This window comes from Neomonachus schauinslandi, chromosome 7 (genome assembly GCF_002201575.2).
Source record: "Neomonachus schauinslandi chromosome 7, ASM220157v2, whole genome shotgun sequence".
In the NCBI taxonomy this organism is placed as follows: domain Eukaryota; kingdom Metazoa; phylum Chordata; class Mammalia; order Carnivora; family Phocidae; genus Neomonachus; species Neomonachus schauinslandi.
In genome coordinates, this window is record NC_058409.1 from 143,783,971 (window position 1) to 143,809,694 (window position 25,724).

At 42.0% G+C, this 25,724-nt stretch overlaps 1 protein-coding gene across 1 annotated transcript in view; it reads left to right on the forward strand.

Annotated features, from left to right (window-relative positions):
* Positions 1 to 25,724, forward strand: part of SEMA5A (semaphorin 5A) — a 297,610-nt gene that overhangs the window by 119,593 nt on the left and 152,293 nt on the right. Inside the window, 3 exon segments of the mRNA XM_021702499.1 lie at positions 12,242 to 12,304; positions 23,063 to 23,161; positions 24,788 to 25,001. Coding sequence (XP_021558174.1) covers positions 12,242 to 12,304; positions 23,063 to 23,161; positions 24,788 to 25,001 — 376 coding nt within the window.

The following is a 25,724-nucleotide window of genomic DNA, read 5'->3' on the forward strand; positions in this document are numbered from 1 at the left end:
GGAAGGACCCACCTTTCACTGGAATGGGGGGACATGGAATCTTAGAATCTCAAATTGGAAATTCAAGTGTTTTCTTGGCCGTGCTTGCGTAATGTGTGGGTCCTTCATGCCATATCCAAGACACTGGGTTCTGTTGACCGTGGTGCTTTCCAGCTCAGCTTGCATGGTATCTCTGTGGGGTGGCGTTTCCTTTATTCTCCCAAGTCTCCAATACATAAACTGACTTTGGGAATATAACCCAGTGTGAATTACCTGTATGTAGTTTAGTATCTTTACCCCAGTGTAATGTGCTGGAAGATGGGATTGTATACACACTGGCTGCTCATACATGCTCTTTGTCTTGCCTTTGATATAATTCCCCATGGGTTTGGATAATTCCACAGAATTGCAGAGTGATAGGCTATCCTCAATTAAATTTACTTTTGTGTTTTGAGGGCCCTTTCAGAACTCAGGGTAGGAGGGGTTGCCAGCTGAAACGTTCAAATGGATGAGTTCATATGGCATCAACATTGAAACCATAACAGTTTTGTCAAAAATCTCTGTAATGACAAAGTGAAGAGACATCAGCTGTTCAAGCAAACCATTTTATTTCTCTTTCCCCACCAAAGTTCTTTCCCATTTATTAGGAAGAGAAAGCATCATATTTTATTTCCTCTGACAAGTTCAAAGCAAGCCAACTCAGTCTTTCAGTAGGACCCTGGTGAGGCAGGAAGGAATTAGGAGTCTGGGAGAGCCTGGCACCCCACTCACTGAAAGATGGGGCCAAGGCACATGGGCTAAGACAATGGAAGCTGAAGCCAGATGACCTGAGTTCGAATCCTGCATCATCCACTTAATAGCTTGGTGATGTTGGGTGACTTACTTCCCCTGCCACCTGCTGTGTAGGCTGAATCTGATAGTAGTGCCTATTTCTAATGGCTCTTGGGAGGAGAATGTGTGTGTGTGTGTGTGTGTGTGTGTTTGCATGTGTGTAGTCCACGTATACATATGCCTGCATTATTTTTCTATCACTGCTGTGACAAACTAACACAAATGTAGAGACTTAAAGCAACAGAACTCCATTCTCTCAGAGTTCTAGAGGGCAGGAATCCAAAATGAGTTTTATGGAGCGAAGATTGAGGTGTCTCATAGGCCATGCTCCCTCTGGAGGTTCTAGGGGAGAATCTGTTCTTTGCCTCTTCTGGATCCTGGTGGCTGCTGGCCTTCCTTGCCTTGTGGCTGCATCACCGCAGTCTCTGCCTCAGGGTCACACTGCCTTCTCCTCTGTGCATGCAGATCCCTCTCTGCCTCCCTCTGCAGGGTACGTTTGACTGTATTTAGGAGCCGCCCAAATAATCCAGGATAAGTTCCCCATCTCCAGATCCTTAATGCAGTCACATCTGCAAAGTCCTTTTTTTCCCATACAAGGTGACACATTCACAGGTTCCAGGGAATAGGATGCGGATATCTTTTGTGGGGCCATTATTCAGTTGACCGCATTGTCTCACTCTGACGCGCACAAGCATGTGGCTCTGGGTGCTACCAGAGCCCTAAAGCTCAGTTCCTTCATAGGAAGCTGGGTAAAGTTACAATGTTTGCAATGAATTGCCTGGTCTAGCTAGTCGGGTAACAGAAAAGCTGTTGGGCCGAATGGGGGAGGGGGAGCGTGAGTGACGTTCACCGGAATTTGTTGTAAAATTATACCAAAAAATTCCCATTTTCAAACAAAATATCCTAGACGTTACGTATATCAAAAAACCATCTGCTCTTGGGTGCCTGGGTGGCTCAGTCAGTTAGGTGCCTACTCTTGATTTTGGCTCAGGTCATGATCTTAGGATCATGAGATCGAGCCCCGTGTCAGTCAGGCTCTCTGCTCAGAGTAGAGTCTGCTTGAGATTCTCTCTCTTCCTCTGCCCCTTGCCCTGCACACACACACACACACTCTCTCTCTCTCTCTCAAATAAATAAATAAAATCTTAGAAAAAACCCAAAACCTTTTATTCTCATATTTGAAACACTTTTGGACTTCTTTACTGGATACAGCTCTTTCTCATCTAAGGTTTTAGGAATAGTTGTGATAATATTTTAGGACTCTCCTCTGGTATGTAATCTGATTATACTAGAGAGAGAGACAAATGTTTGAAGAAATAAATGGCAAACTCACAAAGTACTGTTTAATGCTAAATTATTTGATTTAATAAGTTCCAGCAGATATTCATAAAATTATGAGAATGTTAAATATTAACTGGGAAATGGATATATCAATAATGTTTATTAAGTTCTCATTTAACATTGTGATCATATTATAATGTTTTTTGAACAGAAGTATATCATCCTGTTTCACAGTTTATTTAAAATAAGAAAGAAATGTAACTGCCCAGATGTACACCAGAAAACAAATTTTAATGTTCATTTCGCTCAGCTGCAAACAAAAATTTATGGAAATAATGATGAATAAAGCTCATAAAAAGAGTTTTCAATATATCCTGAGATTTGGCAAATAGATCGATATGTTCTGAAACTGGGAGTAAAGTCATTCGTGGTAGTGGTAGGATGCATCTCAGGAAACAAGCATTTATAATGTGAATAATAAATAAATTCTGAGTGGTTGGTTCAGCGAATAAAAAATAATTTCCAAAGAAGCATCTATAATCTGGGCTTTCTATGTACTCCCGTGAATACGGTACACACATTCTAACTCAGAACTGCAGAGAAAAGTAATCAGGTATGAAGTGTTGTTTGTTTTCATGAAGCCAGTTTCAGAAAAAAATAGAAAATATTGATGGGAAAAACTAAAAGCAAACACTCATCTATTTAAATCTATATTGCCTGTTAAGCTGACAGTTTATGTAGAACGTCTTCATTAGGATTCAGCCAAAATATGCAATAATGAGACCAAAATTGATGAGCACGACATAGGTGACCTTACAGTTCTAGCAAGAGAAACCAAACACACAAAAAGTCACAAGTGGTAGGTAAGGTGTATAGAAATTATCGTGTCTCTGCATCTTCATTTACATTCGTGCTATGGTTGCTGGAGTCTTTTTCTACATCTGTTTCATGTTGTCTGAAAATAAAGACCTTGGTCCTTCATATTGCTTGTGTGATACATTCCCTTTGAACCCTTTGACTATATTTCCAAATGAAATCTCATTATGGGGCTGGGGCGCTCATTCCTGTACTCAGGCCATGATTGACTCTCTTCATTTTCCCAATGGTTCTAGAATATGCTTGCCAGTCGTCAAGTGCTCTGTGTAGGAATGCTTTGGTCCAAGCCATGCTACAAGGTTATCTTTCCAAAGACATTTCCAGGACAGCCTTCTTTATAGCAAGTTGTTTGTCCCTAGAGTTCTTTTTTTTGATTTTTTAAAGATTTTATGTATTTATTTGACAGAGAGAGAGACAACGAGAGCAGGAACACAAGCAGGGGGAGTGGGAGAGGGAGAAGCAGGCTTCCCGCTGAGCAGGATGCAGGGTTCGATCCCAGGACCCTGGGACCATGACTTGAGCAGAAGGCAGACACTTAACAACTGAGCCACCCAGGTACCCCATGAATCTGGGGAGTTCTAAAGAGAAAACCAGTCTGTTTCTCTGCTCCCTTCCCAACCAATGTTGGTGACTTTTCTGCCTAACAACTCGAAGCTTCTTTTCTGTTTGTTTTTTTTTTAAAGAAGGTTTTTTTTTTTAAGATTTTATTTATTTATTTGACAGAGACAGCGAGAGAGGGAACACAAACAGAGGGAGAGGGAGAGGGAGAAGCAGGCTTCCCGCCGAGCAGGGAGCCCAATGTGGGGCTCGATCCCAGGACCCCGAGATCATGACCTGAGCCGAAGGCAGACGCTTAATGATTAAGCCACCCAGGCGCCCCTAGAGTTCTGTATCTTGCAAATAATCCCATGCCAGTATGCTGCTCATTCTTTTTTTTTTTTTTCTTTAATTTATATTTGGCAAAGCCTCATGTCATTATTGTCAAGTAAGTCTTCAAATAGTGGTATGAAGCTCAGGATGGTCTGATAGTTTTCATAACTTTCTATAATCAACTCATTCCCTTTGGGGCACCTTTTTGCATGTACAGAATAAATGTTACATCAGATATAACATCTAATTTCAATTTGATTATGATGTATTATTTAATTTCTAGTGAGCATTACAATTTCTGTTAAACATTACAGATATTGTGGTGTTTGAATGGCATCATCTCTATGATGTATGTTTTTGAAAAACATACGGAGAGAAAATATGTTCAGAAGCAACAGTTTTCCCACCAAACACACTGGAAACTTAAAAAAGGCAATTCCTTGAAAAGTCAGCCCACTCTAATGGCAACATGCTTGACTGACTTTGAACTGAGTTTCTTATGTACTAATACTTCAGGAAATTTAAGTATAAAAATAGACCTTCCTCTAGTAATTGGATTTTTTTTCCACTATGGTTAGGCTAGCAAATTGTACAGGATGCCATTTTTTAAATCAGTCCTACTTGGATCCACCAAAATAATTTTTTTGAAACCCAAAGCAGCGTTTGGTACTAGGCTTACCTTCCAGTACCACTTTTCATTAATAGCATCATTTTTAAAGTTAGCAATTGTTTGCTTCCTCGGTGTCTATCATAATTTAAAATATTATACCATATATTACAGCATCCTTTGATACTAGGCTCATTCCTAAGGTACTTTTTTCACCAAATCGTCTCAGTGGGGCTCATCCGTGTTCAGGAATAGGGTTATTAGAGCTTGTCCTCCATTACTTTGTTTTCCTCCCTCCTCAGGGCCATTCCAAGCATTTAACTTGGGTGTCAGAGTTTGACTGGTACATTAAAACCAAATATGTTAAATATGCTTCCTGGAACCGCAGGATTCTAGAGGTGCTCAGGGGTTTTCTACATTACATATGTTTTAAGTCTGTTATTTAAAGATCGTTTATACTAATATACATAATATACACAATGTTTAGGCATTGGAAACCCTCAGTGAATTAACTTTTATTATAACATTACCTGGATTAATTGGTTTATTGTAGAATATAGAATAAATTGACTGCTTTTACTTCAGAATATACTCCACATTAACTGAGCTTCAAAGGTGGCCTTATTTATTACTACTTAATTCATATAAATCACTATTATTTCAAAAGTAGACAACCAAAACAAAATACAGAAATAATTAGATACTGAGTGTTGTGACTCAGTGGTCATTTGTTCTTACATTTTACTAATCATTTACTGCTATAATTTTACATTTTATAAAGCATGAATTTGGTAAAGGCCACTTTTACTTTCTTTTATATGAGATTGTGCATAAGAATTAAAGAAATGAGCTTGGTCATAGCAACTCTTACTACACACATCGCCAGAGGCAAGGGAAACAAAAACAAAGATGAACTATTGGAACTTCATCAAGATAAAAAGCTTTTGCATGGTGAAGAAAGCAATCAACAAAACTAAAAGGCAGCCTACAGAATGGGAGAAGATATTTGCAAATGCCATATCTGATAAAGGGTTAGTATCCAAAATCTATAAAGAACTTATCATACTCAACACCCAAAAAACAACCCAGGTAAGAAATGGGCAGAAGACATGAGTAGACAGTTTTCCAAAGAAGACATCCAGATGGCTAATAGACACATGAAAAGATGCTCAACATGACTCATTATCAGGGAAATACAAATCAAAACCACCATGAGATACCACCTCACACCTGTCAGAGTGGCTAAAATTAACAACACAAGAAACAACAGGTGTTGGTGAGGATGCGGAGAAAGGGGAACCCTCTTGAATTGTTGGTGGGAATGCAAGCTGGTGCAGGCACTCTGGAAAACAGTATGGAGGTTCCTCAAAAAACTAAAAATAGAGCTACCCTACATCCCAGCAATTGAACTACTAGGTATTTACCCAAACAGTACAAATATACAGATTCAAAGATGCACACTCACTTCAATGTTTATAGCGGCATTATCCACAATAGTCAAACTATGGAGATTGCACAAATGTTCACTGATGAATGGATGAAGATGTGATACACACAACACACACACACACACACACACACACACACACACGACTATTACTCCATCAAAAGGAATGAAATCTTGCTATTTGCAATGCTGTGGATGGAACTAGAATGTATTATGCTAAGCCAAATACGCCAATCAGAGAAAGACAAATACTGTATGATTTCTGTGGGTCAGAAGACAGTGGTTTAGAGCACACAGGCTTCAATCCAAGTCACCAAGTTCAAATTTTGATATCCCACTTAACTCTTCTTGTCGCTTTATGGTAAGTTATTTAGCTGATGTCCTCATCCAGAATATTATGTTAATGTTATCTCCCACGTAAAATTATAGAGAGACTTAACTTAGAAAATGTATACAAAGCACCCAGCTCTGTAGTCAGCACAATGTAAGAGTTTTGTAAATTGTTATCAGTATTTTGCCTAAGATTTGGCAGCTGATTTCCAGCAAAACAATGGCCCTCATTTGTGTACTACCAGTTGTCAATCTCAAACTTTTACTTTTATGTCACACTGTCTTGTACTGGGTTGAATGGTGTCCTTCCAAAATTCGTATCCCCCCAGATTCTCAGAAGGTGACCTTATCTGGAGGTAGAGTGTTTGCATATGCAATGAGCTACATGAGGTTTTCTTAGACTAGGGTGGACCTTAATCAAAGACCAGTGTCCTTATAAGAAGAGAACATTTGGGCAAACAGAGGCAGAGGCTGGAGTGATGTTTCCAGAAGCCCTGGAACACCAAGGCTGCTAACCTCCAGCAGAGTTTGGGAGAGGGGCAGGGAACAGATTCTCTCCTGGGGACTCCGGAAGAACCAACCCTGCTGGCACTTTGATTTCAGACTTCTAGCCGTGGGAACTATGAGGGAAGAAGTTTCTGTTGTTTAAAGCCACGCAGTCTATGGTACTTTGTTATGACAGTCCTAGGAATCTAATATACTGTCTACTCAAAAAACAACCCTCAATTTAGAAAGAGCCAACCAGGGCGCCTGGGTGGCTCAGTTGGTTAAGCGCCCGACTGTTTATTTCAGCTCAGGTCGTGATCTCAGGGTCATGCGTCCTGGGATCGAGCCCCGCGTCAGGCTCTCTGCTCAGCGGGGAGCCTGCTTGTCCCTCTCCCTCTGCTCCTCCCCCTGCTCACGCTCTCTCTCCGAAATAAATACATAAAATCTTAAAAAGATCCACTGAGAAACAAAAGGCCCAGTAAGCATTTAACAAGTTGGGAACTCCACTGTGCAGCTATCAAAAGTAAGTCTGATTTGCTATTCTGATGTGGAAGATCTTGGGCTTTCATGTAAGGGTTTTAAAAAAGGGTAGTAACACATTTTTATGGGATTTCCAAAGTAAGCTGTATCTGTAATTTTGGATGATGCCAGTGTCATGAGAATCAAAAACCAGTCGTTGGATAATAGGACTAATGCCCGCTTACAGTTCTCTGATTTGGAGGTCACCAGTAAGAGTGAAATGGACTTACATATTTGCCATGGACAGAAATCCTTCCCAAGTGACTAAACTATCCACCCCTTTGTGTCTTTCAATGCACACCATTCCATCTCAGATTCCCAGTGTTTTGAACCTGTCACGTGTGGCCACTAAAGGTAATTTGCGAACATGTCTCTGCTTAAGGGTAACTGGATTAGCACCTTATTGAAGTAACATAAAAATCAAGTTATTTCAAGTTCCAACTCATTTGTGTTTTGCTTCTGTTTTGAACAAGGATATGGTCTCACATTGCCTGACAGTGTGTTTATAGTTGCCACCACGATTTCACATTCTCTGGCATTTCACAGATATACATGACATAAGAATATGAATGCAATGTATAAAAAAAAAAAAAAGCCCTCAGGTGGTTGTTAATTTTTGGCACTGTGTAATTAAACTAGTTTTTTTAATGTTATCTTTTGCCAGGATCTAATTAGCAAAGCCATCTGTTGAAAGAGTAGTGGCCCATCTGCCTAGAATGTTGTTCTCTTCATTTTTATGAAAAGTATCTGCCTTTGCTGGTCCCTGTCTAATTAACTTCTCTCGCTGTGGAATATGATAATACACAGCTTTGTTTATATACTTCTGAGAACTGTGGATTTATATGTATGTAACACGTACATAGAAAGAGCCAATCTTTTTTCTTTCCCACATTTGATTTACTCCCGAGATCGGAGCTCCATTTATCGTAACTTGAGCATACGTGTGTGCGTGATGGTGAGGTATGTATGGTGTCGTGCTTCCTTCCATCCAGGGCTTCTGCGGGTATAAAATGATACACTGTAAATCTACTCTATTTCCTTTTCCGTCTGTCTCTAACACTGTGGCTTCCTGAAAGTTGATGATGTTGTAAGTTCCAGGGTATCTCTGGATCTGAAATGAACATGGCTCTTGGAACAATGGAAATGACCCATGGTGAAGTTCTCAGAGTGAGCAAGTTCTCAGAGTTAGCAAGATGTTGTCCAGACTGATGGAAGACCCTTGTATGTTATCATAAACTAATGTCTGACATGTGCAAATATCACCTATATGTCTGTTTCTCTTCCATCAAAATTATCTAGCACAGCGTCTTGCACTTGGTAGGTGGGTACTTCCTAACCATGTATGACATGAAAAGAGAGAATGAATGCAAATGCGTAAAGCAAAGCTTCTGTAGGTAGTTGAAGAGCACAGATGTTATTGGTATATATTTACATACAAAACAAAAATAAGGTTCTATGAATGGGAATCTTCTTGTCTTTTAAGATGTAGATGCTTCACACTCTTCGCCTACTGTGTATAGCGTTTGGATATCCAAGTAAGCACAGTATTAGTTCTACGTGTGTGCTGCCAAAAAATATAATGAAGATTAAATGCAGAACGGAATAGAGAATTGAGATTTTTTTTTTTTCCCTCTGCAGGACTATTGTGCAATAGGAAAAGACAAGAGATGATAAAAATTAGATTTAAAAAAAAACCACAGAGATTCAGGAAATAAGATCATGAGTGTTGTACTGAGATCTGAGATGTAGCATGTCAATGGCTTCACATTTGTTTTGACTGTCATAAAGATAGGTTTGTGTAGATACAAAAGTGTCTTAAAAGAAAGTCAACTGGAAAGATGGCTTCACGAATCAGTAGTGGGATTTGTTCCAAAATTATGATGCATGAAAGAATAACAAGAATCTCCTGTGAGAATATAGTGAGAAGACTTGATTAAAAGAAATTTAATTTATTAGAACAGTTCTTGTGGAATAAAGAAAGTTATGACCAGGTTAAAACATAATATAATTTCAAACAGGATGAGTAACTTTGAGAAGTAAACTCTGGAGGATTCTACTGATACTCATATTTCTCTCTAATAGAAGTGGTTTTTTTTTTTTTCCCCATAGTTGTGAAGTGGTCAGATGGATTAAGTTCAGTTCATTGAGAGACTAGAAGGATACTATGGGATCAACATCCTGTTTTAGGCCAATCTGGAGACGACATGTTTTCCCACTGCATTCTTTGATAAATTCTGTGACATCCAGTTATATTTGTCCAGCCCTACGATAGGTAGTTCAGTCCATTCCTAATATAAATCTTGTCTATCCTGTCCTCTATTCAGGTAGGAAGTGAATCAACAGAAAAGCTGAACAGTCATGGTCTTTAATTAATTCTGGATTTGAATATTATTGGAAAGCCAGTTATACTGTAATAAAAATGCCTCAGAAGTAACTTTGCTTCTTTTAATAACTGTCTTCAGAAAAATCTGTAAGATCCGTCCTATTTTCTATTGGTCTAATAAACTTGTGAGTGCAAGTGCTTTTTCTTGCCAAACTGGATAAAGTAATGAAATATTCTTGAAAACTCTCCTTCTTTTTTCTATTACTTTCCGCATCCAATCCTTGGCCTTCAATTATCTTGAAAACACACAGGCTACTTGGGCATTACGCAGACTGGGGAAGCTATTTCTTTGTGATTGCGGCAGAAGGATTTGAACAATTCTGATGGCATTTGATAAATTTTCTTGCAACCCTGGGACTAACCATGCTCCTCATAGGTCTTATGTTTACTGAAAAGAGAATTACTATTTAACTTTCAACAAAATCACTGGACTAACAAGAGCCCCTACAAATGCCTCTTTACCTAAAGCTTTTTGCTTTGTAGTTGTCTTAGTAATTATATAACCAACCCTCCTGATGATAGGAGGTCAAAGTTGCGATAGGGTCGACTTTGTAAAAGAATGTATCGTAGTATATCAATTCTGTTTTGAGTTTAAGTAAGGGCAAAAATACAGGTATCTTTGTTTAAATACAAACAACATAGTTTTATAAAGAGATCTAAGAAATTTGGAACAATAGTAATGCACTTATTTTACGTGAGTCCTGTGGGGACACACGGATCTGCCATTACACATGAAGCCCTTATGTCTTCTCGGGAGGTGTCATCTCTTGTCACGAATGTATTTGTCATCCTAGCACAGAATTCAAGTCATTTGTTTGCATCACATGTTGACTCGCTGTGATTTTATTGCTGCCATTAAACATTATGAACAGGAAGACATCACAGAAAGAATTAACAAATTCTCTTATCAAATGTTGACACTGACAAAACTCGCTAAGTTGACACAAGGGAAAGCAGTTAGGATCTTGTTTCTGTTTGAAAGTCACTGAAGTGGTTCTCTTTAGAATACTTTTCTTATGGATTCATATTTGCCAAGGAAGATAAGTTATACAAGAGGCAGGGTTTTGTGTTTTAATCTCTATTATGTAACCTTCTTTGGAGGACAGTAGATACGAGATTATGGTACACCATCACTTTGTTACTCTCCTAGGTTTAGGAGAATTAAAAAATACCTTCTTCCTAGAAGTGAGAGTGAAGCCATTATTCTCCTTCATAATGTTTGACAGTAGCTTATTTTTGGCTTAGTTTAGTTTACTATTTAACATTAGTTCAAATTAGCAAAGAATTGTCCCTTGCTTAAATTATTTTTTCTGAGAATGGGGCACCTGGGTGGCTCAGTTGGTTAAGTGTCTGACTCTTTTTTTTTTTTTTAAGATTTATTTATTTATTTGATAGAGAGAGTGGGTGGGCACAAGCAGGGGGAGTGGCAGAGGGAGAAGCAGACCCCCTGCTGAGCAGGAAGCCTGATACTGGTCTCCATCCCAGGTCCCTGGGATCATGACCCGAGCCGAAGGCAGACGCTTAACCAACTGAACCACCCAGGCACCCCAAGTGTCTGACTCTTGATTTCGACTCAGGTCATGATCTCAGGGTTGTGAGATTGAGCCCTGCATCGGGCTCCACGCTGAACTTGGAAACTGCTTAAGATTCTCTCTCTACCCCTCCCACGCCCACCCCTCAACCCTGCTCATGCTCTCTCTCAAAAAAATAAAATTTTAAAAAACTTTTTTTTTCTGATAATGATTTAACTGATCCTTCAAAAATCCTAAATCTTTGGAAATCCAGCTCACAAATCCACATTCCATACAATAATACAAAAGATAAACAGCTCAAATTCTTAACTTTGTTCAAAAAAGTGATTCACAATCTCAGCGTATAGATCGTTAATATTTGCAGGCATCGTTTCTTCCTGTGAAGTCAGCGCTGTGTGTTATCTCAGGTAATCACGGACAGCAGCAGATGTGAGAGAATGCACGTCAACTTGACGCCATGCGTTAGATTTGGAAAGTCTGGGAAAACATACTCGCAGGTTGTGGCTCTACCTATTTAGTCAGAGCTCCTAATGGTATGAAAATTACTGGTATTGGGTGAAGTAGTAGATGTGCTCTTTGCATGAGCTATTTCTTTTATTGACTATTCATCATTTACATATGGGTCTTGGGAGTAAGGAGGTTGCAAAATCATCCTTGCTCCATTATCTTTGAATATTGATAAATGACATACTATGAACAGAAAATACAAATGTCTAAATGAGTATTTACATCATTTTGTTCCAAGGCTTGTCTTTTCAGTGTGCTGTGGATCTATCCTGTGATGTCACTGCAGGGATGGTTTCAGGAATTGGTACTAGATACCAACTCCTTGCATGTGCCTTTCTTACAGTCATCGAAATATCACACTACTTCTGCTGAACTGTAGATACTTAGGGGACAGGTCCTTTAAATGCTTTGATTTCAAAGCTAAATAGAAGCCTCTGTGAGTGAATTTCATGAATTTAGTGTAAATTCTGTATTAGTATGAAGGTTCCGTGGTGTGCCCACATTTCCTAATCTGATTACCAGTGCCTTATTATTCTTCCCCTTTTCTTCAGTCAAAACCGTAACAGCCGCTGTCATTTTGGTGTTTCCTACAGGCTGTGGAGTGGGAGTGTGATGAAGCCACCAAGAAGGCCTGTTACAGTAAGGGCAAGTCTGAGGTAAGGGGCATGCGGAAATGCACGGTCACCACTGTTTGGAAGGACTGTACGTGAAGCATTTTGATATGAAGGTTATTCCTGATGATGGTGCCTTGTAACTTGAAAAAACAGGATTCAGCATATACGTCGGACAGCTTGGTGGCTTGGTCATTTAAGCGTCTGCCTTTGACTTAGGTCATGATCCCAGGGTCCTGGGATCGAGTCCTGCATCAGACTCCCTGCTCAGGGGGGAGCCTGCTTCTCCCTCTACCCCTACCCTCTGCTTGCGGTCTCTCTCTTTCACGTTCTCTGTCTCACGCTCTCTCAAATAAATAAAACCTTTAAACAAACAAACAAAACAGAAACAAAATATATGTACAGTAGATTCTCAAGGTTTTAACATTAAATCAAGATTAACCACAGTTTCCAAAAAAGGATTCAGAATAGGAGAGCAGATCTGATTTGCACCATTAATCATTAGGCTAAAATATGGAATCAGTTGGCTGTGATATCATTTGGAAATATATGGGCCTGAATTTTAAAAATAACATTTTAATTCCCCAATTATATCTTAGAGCTAATTCCATAAAGTGACTCTATGATAAATAAAATTATTATATCAAAAATGATGAGATTTCTTTATAATTCATTTTAACGTATCTATAAAATAAACTCTCTTTCCCTCTCTCTCTCTCTCTCTCCCCTCCACCCACCTCCTCTCTTTCCATATGAAAATCAGCATCCCCAAGTTCCTAAGGAAAGTGCAGTTTCTAATTAAGGTTGGAAATGCATTTCTTGAGCAGCTTTGCCCAGGGTCGAACTGCCTCCACACGGTCGCTGGCTCAGGAAGAGCAGAATTCCTCCATCCGGGGAAATCTGGTTCTGAGAAAGTTATACAGGACCATCTTGAGGAAATTCTTTTGCAGCTGGTGCAGACGCTCATTCTGTCTCGTTCTGAGAGTGATGGCGTTACTTTATTGGAGCACAGGTCTTTCCAATGTGAATCCCACTTTGGGTCCCAGAAGAAAGCAGATACACAAAGAGCAGCAAGTAGGGCTCCCTGTGCAAATGTGAGCCCAGAGCCAAGGGCTTGGGGGAAAAATCTAGCAAATGCAGTGAGCAAACACTGGTAAAAGATCCTCACACCGGCTGTGTGGGTAAAAGATGTTAGGCACTTTATTTTACCCAATTTCATTGCCCTTTTCCCTGTTAACTAAACAGTTTTGAGAGTCAGACGTGGAGGCCGGTCTCAGCAAACTCAGTCACTGGGTTTTCCAAATCTGAATAAAGAACCCGGAAGGAGTAGAGGGGAAGGAAGAAAATGCCATCTTAGCCAGGGAAACACTTGGAGACGAAGAAAGAAAAAAAAAGCAGAAATTGATGAAGGCAATTTACTGAGAGATCTTTAACCTCAGAAAATGCTTCTGACATAAATCATCGGAGACACAAGAAGATGTAAAGATAGCACCAGGTTACGAAAAATATGAAAATGCCCCCACAAAATAAAGGAGAAGTAACTAATGAATTCTTCTTACTGAGTTTGGATAAATTATGTGCAAAACCTGAGAAGGGGGTGTCTCTGTGGTTTGCTTTCTCCTCCCTGGAATGTTTGCATGTCATGATGTACCAGAGGTATTTCTCCCTATTCACCAGAGCACAGGGAACTCTTCAAACAAAACCACCTTATTGCAGTGTGGAGAGGCAGAATCGTCTGGGGGCAGTAAGGGGGGGGCACCGTTTTTATTTCTACCAGCAGAAAACATGGACCTTCCTTTCCAAGCTTCTAATGCCCTCCTTGTCCTCCCCTTTGCCTGATGACCCCGGCGCCTTCCAGGGTCTGAGTCCTTCTCCCTCTTGGCTTTTCCTCTCCTTTTTCTTTTTTTTCTGGTACTTTGGCTCATCCCTCTCCTCTTCCTTCTGGGTCTGTGCACGTGCCAATAAGCATGATTTGGTTTTGGGCAGCCCAGCAACAAATTTTCTGGACCTGTGGGGTGGCCATGGCTTCCTACCCGTTCAAGGGGCCCCATCTCAAGCATTCCCCCTGCTTTCACCTTGCCCACGCTTCCCCCTGCACCCCCCCCCAGTTCTCGCCCGGGACTTGTGTCTTTCTCTGCAGGGGCTCCTGCCCCTACTGCACCCCCACATTGCACCAGTTACCAGTAGCCATCTGTATTTTCCCTGTCATGCTGCATTTTCATTACGCAACCCATGCCCCTGGACTGGGAGCTGGCCTGACGGTTTCCCGTTGAGCCCAGGACACAGCCGAAGTTGGGAGTGTAACTCCACTCTCCTGATGAGTGACCAAACATGTGAGACCCACACCTGGGTGGTGATCTTTGTTAATTCAGGGTTTCTCGGGCTCCCCACTCTTGACGTTGGAGATCCGATCACTCTTAGTTGTGGGGTCTCTGTCCTGTTCATTGTGGATGTTTAGCAGTGTCCCCAGGTCCCCACTAGATGCAAGCAATCCCTCTCACCCAGTCGTGACAGCCAGAAAGAACCAAAAATGTCTCTAGACATTGCCAGATACTAACGTGCTCAAGAATCTGGACTGTATTTCTCCAAATGATGAAAGCATTGGCAGTTCTTACATGGTCCATTTCACTTGGTTCTCATGTTTCCTCTAGATCACATTCATTCGTTTCACAGACTATTTCAAAAATAGCTATTTCCTTCCCTCTCTGGACATCAGTCTCCTCTGTTCCTTATGTATTTTAGGAAAACATCCGATTATTTCGGTAGCCAATGCTTCTCCTGCTGATAGTTTCTGAGTCAGTAATTTTATAAGGATTAGAGCGGTAGCCTTTTACTAGCAGATCATTACTGCTTGGAGTGAATAATTGCTTCTGCTGAATCAGAACTGACCCATGTTTTGCCTTAAGCTGTGACCATTTGTTCCTTGGTGCTTAGAAATTAGGCAAGTGAAAATCAGAAACAAATCGGAAAGAGCATCTTTCATTCCTTTAGGTAACATACCCTCGATTGACAGATGGGAGCGGTCCTCACTACCCTCTGCTGAGTTTTCTGAGACACAGAAGGAAAACAAGCAGAACAAACACGGTCAAATAAAATCAGACCTTCACGTTCCACGTGTTTCTGGTTTTGATGGGTTAAAAACAATGGCAAATCTCCGTCATTATAAATTGATTCAAACTCCATTTGTAGATGGGATTTTTTTCAGAAGAATATACCAACGCAGCTAAAGATGAATTTCAGGCACCAGTACTGTAAGGAGAGATGGCGTGTTCTTTGAGGTGGCATTAAGTATATTGATGGACCCATCTACGCTCTTGAACAACCCGTGCTCAGTTGAAATGGATTTCGGTTTTGTGGCAGCACTGTGTGCAGGAGAAGTTCATGTGCCCAAAATGATGTGATGAGTTTCCAGAGGCTTCAGCCTAAGCCACACTGCCGGGTGGTCCGTGGGTGGGGAGCCCGGTGGGACATCTGGCTCTGCATCTTCCTCTCCTAGTTCCTTTTCCTTACTTAGCATCTCTGTTACGTTCTCAAAATGGCACCTGACCCAGTAGCCTGAGCCCAGCCCCTGGGACACAGAAGAAGAAACAAGGCCACTTCCTATGAAGAGGAGCAGCGAGGCCAAATACCACCTGCCCGAGGGCCAGTCCCTGAATTCACAGTTCAGACAACCCAAATTTCTCCATTCTGACAGTTCAAGGGCCCAAATCGGAAAACATTTTCACAGAGTCAACTTAACTAGAGCAGTCCCCTTGCTTCTGGAAGTTTCCATCACCTGCGGTCAACCGCGGTCCAGAGGCAGATGATCCTCCTTCTGATGTCACGCCAGAAGGTCGGTAGGCCCACACTGCGTCACAGTGCCTACATCAGTCACTCACATCACCGCATCACGTAGGCATCTCATCATCTCAGACCATCACTCACAGAAGGGTGAGCACAGAAAGTAAGACATTTTGAGGGAGAGAGAGAGCACGTTCACAAAACGTTTACTACAGCATATTACTAGAATTGTTCTATTTTATTATTTGTTGTTGTCCTCTCTCACTGTGCCTCACTTACAAATGAAACTTTCTCAGAGATATGGTATGTACAGGAAAAACCGTGGTATCTGTAGGGCTTGGTATTGTCCATCATTTCAGGCATCCCCTGGGGGTCTTGGAAGGTATCCTCATAGATAAAGGGGGACGGCTATAATATCCATTTAGGGAGTGGAATTCAGGTTTTTTTCTTAGTGGCCAGGAGTTTAGAAATGAGAATTCAGCGATTGTTTATTTTTTGTTTGTGCAGTAGTCTTAGGACAACTTTCACAGAATTACAAAGTTTCCCTTCTCCCTGAAATCAAAAGAATAATGCAAAATGTGACATCTCAAAAATGAGAAGAATGCCAGCCGTTTTGACTGAACTCATGGTTTTCTCTCCCCGAAGAGCAGTGGTCTGTGCTGCCCCACAGAAAGCAGGATAAGCAGAGCCAGGAATGCTGGGCACGGTGAGGGGGCTGAGCCAGCGGGGTGGCGCGCCCTGGGCCCCCTCGCCGCTCTGATGGGAACATTCCTCAGCCGGCTGCACAGCAGGGGAGAAGAAAGAGGACACATTTGCTCTTTTTCCCTGGTGGTGTTGGGACCGACACAGGCACCATTTCAAACGTGTAGTCCATTAAACTGACAGTTCAGGGAATCAGGTCAAGAAAATGTCATAGATCTTTGATTTGGGCCCATTTAGAAGAGAAAGGAGGTGCGGAGACTTGCCAGTTCTCTGTGAGGTTGGAGTTCAATTGTATTTATAAAATTTTCAGCTCGTTTTGGGGAAAGAGGGTGACTTTGCCTACAAAGGACTCAAACGTTTCCTGCGTTAAAGGGGGAAGAAATGTCTGTTTTTATGTATTCTGAAACTTTTATAATAAAATCTGTCGTATTTAGTTCTTTTTGAAATCCGATTACAGAAGGATGCTTCAAGAGTTATTTAAATGTCTTTTAAACAAATATTATTTTAAACATAAATGGACAAGAGTCCCTTGTCTGTCTGGGGTCATTGTGTCTGAGCCACAGCCCTGCCCGCTGTGCCCTTTAGGAAACGCACCGGCTCGCAAGGGGGTGAGGGGGCTGCTTTGTGCGCCTCTTGGAGCTTTTGCTTCTCGTACCTTTCTTGCTCGTGATCTCATTTGGGTACTTTTGACACCAAGTGCCTAGAATTATTTTGCTCTTTGGTGGGGGAGTTTTGATTGGAATCCAGGGCTCCGTGTATTGTTCTGCCTGCATTTCTCCTGGGGCCCTACTTGCCGTGTTGTCCAGCTATGCAAGGAGAGTGCAAACTCCAGATGTTGGGGGAAGCTACCATGACTCCATGACTCCATCCTGCCTGGTGGCATGGCGGGGGGGTGGGAGGGGCCTGGACACGTTCACCGGGAGTGCCAGGATTTGGAATTCTTGAGTTAAAGCATGCAGCACCCTGCAGACCTGAATTTATTCTGTATGATTACTGCAAAAATTAAGGCTTCTTTAAATGGGACGCAAACAACCTGTGTAGATTCTGTACAGGCAGTTTTATTTTTGTTTTGTTTTGTTTCTCATTTTTTTTTTAAATAGAGGTGTCCCCAACAAGTTTTCCATGGAGTTCAGTTGAAAATAGTCACATTATGTAAATATATGCATAATAAGTACACTTTAATTTATCAATACACTATGTATTATATAGCATACAATAGATATGTTAATATATATTCATATGCATATGTGTGTATTTTTATCTACATATTTCTAGATATGTATATCTATATATTTAGGTATAAATATGACTATAACAGCATGTCTATATATTTATTTAAATTTATGTAACCTGGGGGCGCCCGGGGGGGCTCAGTCGGTTGAGCATCTGACTCTTGATTTTGGCTCAGGTCATGATCTCGGGATCGTGGGATCAAGTCCTGTGTCTGGCTCCCAAGCTCAGTGTGGAGTTTGCTTAAGATTCTCTCTCTCCCTCTGCCTCTGTTCCTACCCCTGCTCATGCTTGTGGACTCTCTCTCTCAAAATAAACTCTTAAAAAAAAAAAAAAGCTTCTGTAATCTGTATGCACATATATACATATGTAATACATGTGTCTCTTACACACATATATGTCTCCTATGTGTATACGCCATATATATATACATTTACATCTGACTGGGTGATGCAGTTTCTCAAGATTCACCTGGTAATCGTGACTTTCGGTAAGTATGCATTCAGCAGGATAGGCACGTGCAGTTACTGTAAATTGCTCTGCAGCGCTCTGGGTGCTCACAAAGGTGATGCGTCACTCAGGGAGACACGTTGTGTTCAGTGGGAGCGCTGTGATGAGCATGGAGGCTGCCTGGCTCCCAGCCCTCCTCGGCCACCCCCTAACAAAGATGGGCTGGCGTTGCTGAGCCACCTACCCTGTTTACGGATCGTCTTTCTGCACAGTTACAGTCTTTCTTCAAGCAGAACATACCTGTTTGGGGGAAAAAAATGATGAAACACTGTAAGGGAAAAACCAGTGAATTCATTGAGAGAAAGGTCCTGAAAACATGTGTTTTCTGTCCTAGGGTCAGGGCTGTGTGTCCTTGAGACCAAGGGGGCCTTGGCCTGCCTCTGTCTCGAAGCTCTTTTAGTGAGTCAGCAACTCTGCCTCCCAGCTGTCAATTCAAATAATTGCTTCGAAGTCAAGGACAGGTTGACCTGCCTGTGGGATCGCAGGCACCCACGGGTCGTTTTAAGTTCAAGTGGTATTACCAAAAGGTAGACAGATGACTGTCATTATCAACAAGAGAAGCCGTGTGGTGGCAGGCAGTTGGCAGCCTTGGAAATGAGCACTATGACTTCTTGGAAAACCAGAATTCATTAAATTCCCCTTAAACCACTTTCAAGATACAGAAATGGGATAAAAGAAAATACTCTTAGATGAGAAAAGGAAACTCAAAGATATTTAGGTAAGTGGATTTATAAGACAAACCTATACCAGAATCTCCGGAAGGGACATCTATCTGCATCATGCCTGTACTTTAAATAAAACAAGCGATCCCAAGCAGTCCTTCTGGCACGTTTAGATAACCAGTGAAACAGCCACATTTGTAGCCGTGATCGATAACGCGATCCACCAGGAGATTTTCTGTAGGAGAATTTGGGTCTTAAGCCTACCACCAGCAGGAGACTGATGATTACAGAGCCTGGCCCTTGGGGTCATTTCCTTTCATTCTTAATTTTGACTCTGATTTCTACATTTATCTGCTGCTCAAAAGCTAAGTACCTCTACTTTCTTCTATCTAATACGGTCTACATTCTGTTTTGTCTGAACTTACCCAATTTCTCTTAAAAAAACATTATTTTAGATGCATTTATTTGTTTATGATTCACATCCAGCCTGCTTCTAGAATCAGTTGAAGCAGTCTTTGAGTTAAACATGAGGCGGCTTTTAAGGGAGTGAGAACAAGAAAGGTCTGAGATGCACTGAGCCAGACTTTGGGCAAAGGAGTTCAGCTCTTGACAGTTAAGAAGAAACACAGAAGTATGCCCACCTCCGAAGGTTCCTCTTACAGGACACAGGGAGGGAGCATGCCTTGTCCTAGTCCCATTGGTGATAATGCAAACCTCCTCTTCTCCTCTCCTCCTCTCCTCTTCCCCCAGTGCATCCCAGCATGCATACTGGACTCATCTAGAACATGACTCTGGTCAGGTCCCATATGTCACAAGCAACTCTAGGGTCCACAGGGTTGGGTCTGCCCTCTGTCCTTGAGAAAAAGACTGTACGGGCCCCCTTATCTGATTGTCCTGATCCCTGAACTCTTCCTCTATCCTGCCCTGCAACCTCACTGAGCTGGGGAAGCTGATGGGTGGTCCATGGGCATGTGACCCTTCTCAGACAGTAGAGCCCCTGAGTGTGTTCTCATGTGGTCCTGGTTACTGGAACAGGCTTGTTACAATTCTCTGTTCCAATTGAAATATCATTGTGCCCTCCCTTGTTTACTTTTTTCTAAGATTAAAAAAAAAAATCCAGTTGGATTTGTCCTGCCTCTCTGGTACACTTCTGCCTTCTGGTGCTCACCCTCCCTAACCATCCTTCCAGTTCTTCATCAAGTTTGTGATGGGCCCTCACAAAAGTTAATGACCTCTGCTCTTATTTTCAGTTTGTCTTACTTCTGGGAGATGAAGATAAACATTTTTGTTAGCTCGATTGTTTCCCTTCCCATAATTGATGAGAAGTACTGGCTTTCTCTCCCCCAGGTCTGTAGACATCATCTTTCAGTCGGGATCTTGGAATAACTTACCCTTGACTGTGTTCATGGATATGGGCTTGCTTCCAGCACATTTCTACTTTGTGTCAGTCTCTTGCTTTAAAACGACAACAAAAGAGTTCCTCTATGTCTTAGACTCCTTCTTGAAAGAGTTCTAAAAGCACAACAGAAAACAAGCAAAATCCCCACTTCTCCCACTGTTTGTCATTTCCCATCTCCTATTGATTATAGTGTTATTTCTACATCTGTTTTATATGTTAAGGCATCAGGCCCTCTCAGCTCCCTGTGTGCTCCAAGGTATCTCTTTGGAGCATCCCTCAGGCATGTTTAGTCCTCAGGCTTTCATCCTTGCCTTTATCCTGTCTTTGCAGACCCCCGTGCCCCCATGCTCCCTGACATGGCCCGGCCACCTCGCCCCTCCTCTGTGTCCTCCCTGTGCTCCCTGAGCCTGGGAAGAGATAACCATGTGGCTCTTTGAAGTCTTGTTTTGTTCTTTTTCTTTCAGAACTCTCTGCCCTTTCCATAGTCATAAAAACAAAGCAGAACACAACAAAACAAGCCTCCTCCCCATCTGGCGTACCTTTCTCAGCTACCCAGTACACTGTTGACATTCATTTCTCCATTCTCCCGATATCGAACTTAGAGCTTTCATTCCTTTGGTGGTTGTTTTTCTCGAAGTGTGTTCAGATTAGCAGTCACTTATAATTTGTTACTATTCTTGCTAGGTATGGTATTGGGAGAATTATCTGCCCTTGACATTTGACTTCATATTTAGAAAGCAGATCCCCAGACTTAGCTCTTTTCATCATCCTCATGGCCAGGCCAACAAGCAGACTGAGTTATGGCAAATCAGCACGGCATGGAGATTGGGGCTCCATTTGATTGAAGAGAGCATTGCCAAATGCAGAGCTTCTTATGCAGGGCAGCATGCTATTTGGACCATCATGTATCATGAGATGTCGGTCTGTCCACTCGGTTGGCTCCTCACCACATCCTGTTGGTTCACTGCGTTCTGGCTGTGCACGTCCACACCCCCCACCCAGTCTGGGCACTAAAGGACATGGGACCCAGTTAAGGAAGTGGTTCCCTTGTCTGTCTCCGGAACTGTAATCTCCCTATCTCAAGTTTAGCTTCTACACTGAGTGGTCCTTCAACATTGGGTCAGGTCAGACTTCATGCAATGAAAACAAATAGCAAGTCCCTTCACATTTGGAATAAAATTCAAATTCACTAGGCACAGCGGCCCCTGTCTGACTGTGCAGCGGGTGTGTGACCTCTTCCATACACCACGAAGCCCCTCACTCTAACCACGGCACCTCGGCACAGTCCACTCCCCCCACCTAGGTTGTCTATTCCCTTTTTAGGTCCTTAAATCCTGTAAGTGTCAGATGGCGCTTCCTCCAGGAAGCTTCACTAAATTCTATCCTTCTTGTATTTTTTTAAAAGATTTTACTTATTTATTTGACAAGAGAGAGAGCAGCAGAGGGAGAGGGAGAAGGAGACTCCCCACTGAGCAGGGAGCCCGACGCGGGGCTCGATCCCAGGACCCCGGGATCAGCAACTGAACCGAAGGCAGACGCTTAACTGACTGAGCCACCCAGGCGCCCGTCTGTCCTTCCTTTAAAACTTACATTAGATGTCACCTCCTGGGAAGCCTTTCTCCAACTCTTCCCTTCCCCTTCCCTCTCGAGGTAGTAATACTCTGTTCTCTGGACAACTCCATAGTAGTTGTCATGGCCCTGTATTTTCATTTTCTGCTGAATGCCTAGATTGTGACCTCTAGCACAATGTCTACCAAAGAATATCTAGTCAGTAAATGCTTGCTGAATGAATGAAGAGCTTTCTGGCTCAGAAGTCCATGCACTATGATGACAGTGCCCCAGATTTTCTATGCATGCTTTGCAAGCACAAAACATACTCAACTCTGGGTCATCACTCAGCATGGGGTCTCATCCCACATGTTCTGGACATCCTTTCCTTATTAGTTACATTCTTGCTTCTCCATCAAAAATCAAAAATGTGTATAGATTCTCACTATGTATGGAATAGCACTTTGAAAACTTTGTGTAAAACTTCTTCCAATCTGTATACAGAGTTTCACATGTGACCCTTGCATTTGGAGAAGCATTTGTAACATTTTTTTTCAAAGTTCTGGAAAGTTTTCTGAGACACTTTTTCATGAGTGGCATCCAATAGTTTCCTTTTATTCATTCTCCTCACTAACACATACCAAAGGCGATTTCGGGTTTGCTCTGTTAACAGGTACAATTCAAAATGAAACCACATTCATCAAAAAAAAGATACATGCTTTGAGATTTTAATTGAATGTGTATATTTATCTTCATAAATATCTTCTACCGAACAAGTGTGCAGATAGAGAAGGTCAGATTATTTAACAGTTTTATTGTTTGGGGGTCAATATCTAAGAGATTTTTGTTTTTGTTTTTAGTGGTCAATTGCCATATAATTTATTAGTCAGTCAAAATATATTCAGATTTGCCATTCCTCTTGTGTTCAGGCCTGTTAACATGTTTTGTGTGATTTTTTTTTCCCCCCTCCAGGAGGAATGTCAGAACTACATCCGGGTGCTTTTGGTGGGTGGCGACCGGTTATTTACCTGTGGGACCAATGCTTTCACGCCTGTCTGCACCAATCGCACGGTAGGTCTTCGTCTTGAGCTTCGACAGAGTTGAATACCAGGAAAATCCAAACATTCTGTTAAAGCTGTAGTTTTACATGTACTTCGTTCTCTAAGGAGTTGCTTTTTTTCTGAAAAAGACTGAAAAAAAAGTCTTTTTTTCAAATAGAAAAAATATTTGATGTGTTGATTTATTACTGATCACACTGCCTAGAGTATAAAGAGCTGGAAGTAACGATAGCTTGTTGAATTAAATTTCAATATGTTTCCAAACTGTTTCTGCCAGCTTTTCTCCACCAGTGATCCTAAACACTAATCCTCAACATACTCTTCTTTTATCCTGGTTTACTACAGAGATCCTGAGAAGTATTAAATGGCCTTAAAATCATAGTCCAAATGATGAAAATTATAATTGACCAATTGGATAAGAGCAATGTCAAAAAAATGAAAGCAAGCCAATAAATGAAGCCCAAGCCCTGGGCAAAGTGATGGTCCAACCTGTCCTCTTTCTTTTTCTTTTAAACCTGTCCCTATTGGCGGAGGACTCTTCAGCACCTGTATCTTACACCCGTAGATCCGTGGGGCGTCTGAGCACAAGGGCAGTCTTCCTAATTCGAGATAGGAGTTTGATGTCCCGCAGGGAGCATGATGAAGAAATATCGTTAGGAGTTTGATGTCCAGCAGGGAGCATGATGAAGAAATATCGTTATGTTAATTTCCTGGTTACCCAACTTCTCTCAAAGCCTGACTTTATCATCTACAATATTTTCAAACTAGCATTCGGTTATTGGAAATATAAGAAGAACGAGGAGGAGGATGTCACGCCATGCTCTCAATGCTTTGCACCTACTCTGGTGGTGGTTATCTACCCCAGGTTGTGTTTATCCTTTGGGTCCCTGTTGTATTAAAACAAGAGTTTGAGATATAAAGAATTTAAGTAACTTGCCCGGAGCTAAACCTCTGACGGCAGAGTGAGCAGTGTGTGTGGGTCCCCTGTCTAGCCCTGTGTTCTGCTACCACCCAGGTCAGGATGAAGAAGCCAGTGGAACTTTTCTCATTCAAGGATGGGTTGGGAAACCAGCAACTGAGAAGCTGGGTTCACACCAGATGCCTGCAAGACCCCGAGTTGGCTGTCTGAAAACTGACAAAATAAAGTGTTGGAAATTTGGGCTACACAGTCCGAAAGAGCACGCATCCTTATCTGTGAGCAGAGTTTGGAGCTATTCATAGCATTTTAATTCACTTAGGGTGATAAAATTGTACAGAATCTATATTGTGGTTTGTGTTTCTCTAAATATTGAAGTTTTCTCTATTGAAGTGGAAAGATCTGCAGTACCCATGCGTTATCAAGGGGACCCATGTACAGTCAACTTATTTCTTTTTTTTTTTCTTTTTTCTTTTTTTGGTGAGAGTTTAATAGTGTGAGGTCCCACAGCTCTGAAGGGAGGATGAGGGAGATGATTGGTGGATCCTCCATCCAAGTCCACCGCAGGGCGTTTTCATCAAAGTCGGAGTGCACACATCTGTCGTGTCTTATCCTGAGCCCCAGAGAGTTTATTGCACATGCGTCATTTGCGGGTCGGGCTGACCCTGTTCTAGGGCTTTCCTGGGGGATAATTGGTTTCGTCTCTCTTGTCTTCCCCCACAGTTGAATAACCTGACCGAGATCCATGATCAGATCAGTGGCATGGCTCGCTGCCCCTACAGTCCCCAGCACAATTCCACGGCTCTCCTCACGGCCGGTGGGGAGTTGTACGCTGCTACGGCCATGGATTTTCCCGGACGGGATCCTGCCATTTACCGGAGTCTGGGCATCTTGCCTCCTCTCCGCACGGCGCAGTACAACTCCAAATGGCTCAATGGTGAGTCTTCCCGTCACTGGAGGTGCCCCACCTCGTTTGTCTGTAATGCCTGGTTACTTGTGCTCAAAAGCAAGCTGCTGCCGCTTCCGAAGAAAAACAATTTCTTCATTTTCTCAGGAAATCAAAATGTCACTTGTTTTGTTTGTCAGTGTGGAAGGGCATCTGCGCGGCGCTCTTTCGGAGTAGAAGGGGAAGAGATACTGTCGATGCTGGAGACCAGGACAACAGGGCTAATGTTGACTTGACCATACATCGAACTTAGGCTGTTCTTTACGCTGGTGTTTGAAGTTCAGGAAATTTGATGTCATATCAGAGATATCTGTAGATTCATGTGTATTCTTTCTTAACTTCTCATTATATATCTAAAAGCAGGAAGTTACTAGCATTTCATGAAATGTTCAGACACTGGGTAAGAGAATAGGTTTGGCCACAGGTAGCTCCAAAGAGCTTGATCAGTTTAAAAAAGTATCGAGTCACATAACCAGAGCACTGGGATACGCATCTTCGGGGTTACTTCCTTCGATGGCGCGAGCATCAGTGAGCTCTGTCACTGGTCTCTCTGCCATCCACGTTGTGGCAGTGTGGTCCTCAGACTGACTCTGCTGGGCATGCAGAATCGCTGATGCAATTTCAGGCACTGCATCCAGGTGTGACAATATGCAGCAGCAGGAGAAGCTGTGTCTTCCCAAAAGGCTTCAGTCTTGGACTAGAAATTGGTCATGT